General features: G+C 42.1%; 1 protein-coding gene across 1 annotated transcript; it reads left to right on the top strand.

Moving 5' to 3' along the window:
- The first annotated feature begins 1,954 nt into the window (after positions 1-1,954).
- Positions 1,955-2,758, top strand: LOC106412621. The gene has a single exon (XM_013853539.1). It carries the CDS (start codon positions 1,955-1,957, stop codon positions 2,756-2,758), a length of 804 nt encoding a protein of 267 aa, XP_013708993.1.
- The last annotated feature ends 303 nt before the right edge of the window (positions 2,759-3,061 follow it).

The raw sequence follows: 3,061 nt of genomic DNA, 5'->3' as shown, positions 1-3,061 counted from the left end.
TTGATACGATGATTAATATAACTTCTTGTTTTCTGAACTGAGTCTTAAGATTAATTACCTTGTCTTCATATAGACGTATCAAGTTCTTGCTTATTGAGCCGCTCTTTTTTCTTCTCCTTCTTTGTCTTCTCAAGCTCTTCCTCTTGTTTCTTCACTGATTCCTCCAGCTCTTTCCTCTCTCAGTTGTTCATTTTACAACTGCATCCCTTATATATAAAATTCAACCACTCGTCTGACATTAGAACATTCAGTTTTCTGTCTCTGACGGTACTATCATGAACAATGACAAGCACTTCTTCAATCTGTTATTTGGTTCTCTCGTGTTATTTCTCCTTCCTCAACATCTCTTCAGTTTCAACTTTGCGTCTAAGTTCCTCATTGTTTATCTTTCTTCCATGCAGAATGATGCTAAGCGCGTCGTCCCTTTGTAGTTTAGTCTTCTCCAGTAATGTCCTTTGTTTCGCCAAAGCTTATTTACCTTAATTCCTCGTCTCTCTTCCTTACGGAAGATTGTTTCGTACTCTCCTGCATTTAAAGTAAAAGCAAACAACTCTAAGCAAACAAAACAAAAAGAGAACATTCTCAATACATACATGTGAATGGCCTCAACGGCTGTGTTTTCAGGTTTGAGCTGTAGGATCTTCACGTTTGAGCTTATTTTTTTAGTTGAATTGTGGAGATGGTGATGACTATATTTATATGATTTGCAGGTTTAAGGTTTATACATTCGTATAATCGATATAGTTACGATATTCTTGAGCGTAAGATTAGGAACTACGTAGTGACCGACCAAGCCTTTCATTCGGTCGCTACGTAGCAACCGATAGATCGCAGACCGGTCGCTACGTACCGACCGCATTGTCTCGAACATCGATCAACGGGTACGACCCAAATCTGTGCAGTCTTGTCTGTTCCTCAATGCCAGCTCCCATGTACCACAGCCATATCATTTCTCACTCCCATCGATTGGAGTTATCACTTAAACTTTACGATAAAAATCGCAGAAAGTTTATTTTTATCGATAAAAATCGTGATATACGTTTCGAATTGAAAGACCGCCTAAATAGGTCTAAAATGTGATTAGAAACCCACTTACGAATTTTTAGGGAAAAACCCATAGATACTATGGCGGTTTATACTTAGTCCGCAAGAAAATATAAATATCAAATTTCCGCAGATAAATGTTAAGTTTCCGCAGAAAATCATGGAGATCGAGAAAAATGAAGTATCTCCATTTTCGAGTTATGACGGCTTAAGGGTAGAAGAGGAAAACTTAAACCGACCTTGGGGAGAGTATATAAGGAGTCTTAGGTGAGAGACACAAAGAGAAAACTTCTTCAGAGCAAACTTAGCACATAGAGAAATTAGGCAACTTTACATTTTTGTTATTTCGAGCTGCGACTCAACTAGGTTCTGCAGTCTTAGGTTATTAGAACTAGGGAACTCGCCGACAGCTCTTGTAGCCAAGGATCCTACCTTGTTGTAAACACTCATACGCAAATTAGGAATAAGATCTATTTTGCTCTCTTTAAGATTTCTTATTTCTTTTCGTCTTTACTTTCGTGTTCTGATTGCTTGGCGTATGGTTTACCAGATATCCGGGACCTCTGGGAAATTAGGGCTTTCCTAACTTTCCTTATTTTAACGGAAATCGACAGTGCGAATTTTGGTTCGCACAATTTGGCGCTAGAAGGAGGGGGGGGGGGGTTACGGATCAATCTAACTCTCAGCCGCAAAACGCCCAATTAGATATGACGATTGACGATGGAAAGAACATACGAGACTCGACCGATACGGACGTCATCTCTTTTAAGTGGAGAGAAACAGTCAACCAGACCAAACCTCGCAACGATCTCCTCGTCATCGAGTTGACGATTCACAACATCGACGTCGTAAGTGTCCTAATCGACACTGGAAGCTCGGCTATATTGTTTTTAAAAACACCCTCGAAAGAATGAAGATTGACCCGTCTGAAATCTCGGAAAACCCTAGCCCGCTAGTAGGATTCTCAGGGGAGACCACTATGGCTCTCTGGTCAATTAACCTCAATGTCAAAGCTGGAACCATAGAAAAAATCGCAGAGTTTCTAGTTGTCGACCAACCTGCGTCGTACAACGTAATCATGGACACACCGTGGTTAAATCTTATGCAGGCAATTCCATCAATGTACCATCTTTGCCTCAAATTCTCAACCCCTCGCGGGATCGAAACAATCTGGGGAAACCCGAGGGTATCACGAGTCTGCTTCGCCGCAGAACTAAAACAAAAAATATCAGATTCCGAGACCACTCCTAGGAAAAAGTTGGCCTCCGACAAAAAATCCCAACAACAAGATTTGGCGGAACTCTTCTGGCAATTGCGGAAAGCCGAGATTTTAGAAGAAATGCGCGAGCTAACCTGCGAACCCGTGGTATCGGTATGTCTTGACGAAGCATTCCCCGAACGATGCGTCGAAATCGGAGCTTACCTCCATGAACTTTTAAAGACTAAGCTCATTACTTGTCTAAAAAAGAATCTCCACGCATTCGCTTGGGCTGCGGAAGACATGCCGGGGATTGCAATCAACATAACCTGCCACGCGCTGAATATCGATCCAACATTCAGACCAGTCAAACAGAAAAGACGAAAGTTGGGACCTGAACGCCGAAGTGGAAAGACTGCCTACAGTCGGGTCGATAACAGAAGTAAGGTACCCGGATTGGCTCACCAATCCTATAGTGGTCAAGAAGAAAAACGGGAAGTGGCGAGTCTGCGTTGACTTCACTGACCTTAACAAAGCTGTCCAAAGGATAGTTTCCCCTTACCGCACATCGATCGATTAGTCACAGCAATAGTGGGAAACGAACTCTTATGTTTTATTGATGCCTTCTCGGGTTACAATCAAATTATGATGAACCCTGACAATCGCGAAAAAACTGTATTTATTATGGATCGCGGAACTTTTTGCTACAAAGTGATGCCTTTCGGCCTCAAAAACGCCGCCGCCACTTATCAACGACTCGTGAACCGGATGTTCTCCGAACAACTCAGTAAAACAATGGAGGTCTACATCAACGACATG

This window comes from Brassica napus, chromosome C2 (genome assembly GCF_020379485.1).
Source record: "Brassica napus cultivar Da-Ae chromosome C2, Da-Ae, whole genome shotgun sequence".
Lineage (NCBI taxonomy): Eukaryota > Viridiplantae > Streptophyta > Magnoliopsida > Brassicales > Brassicaceae > Brassica > Brassica napus.
This window is presented reverse-complemented; position numbering and strand designations above follow the sequence as displayed.

Bases quoted from the DNA above. Each gene is read 5' to 3' on its own strand.
- LOC106412621 (XM_013853539.1), top strand. From the start codon at position 1,955: ATGAAGATTGACCCGTCTGAAATCTCGGAAAACCCTAGCCCGCTAGTA.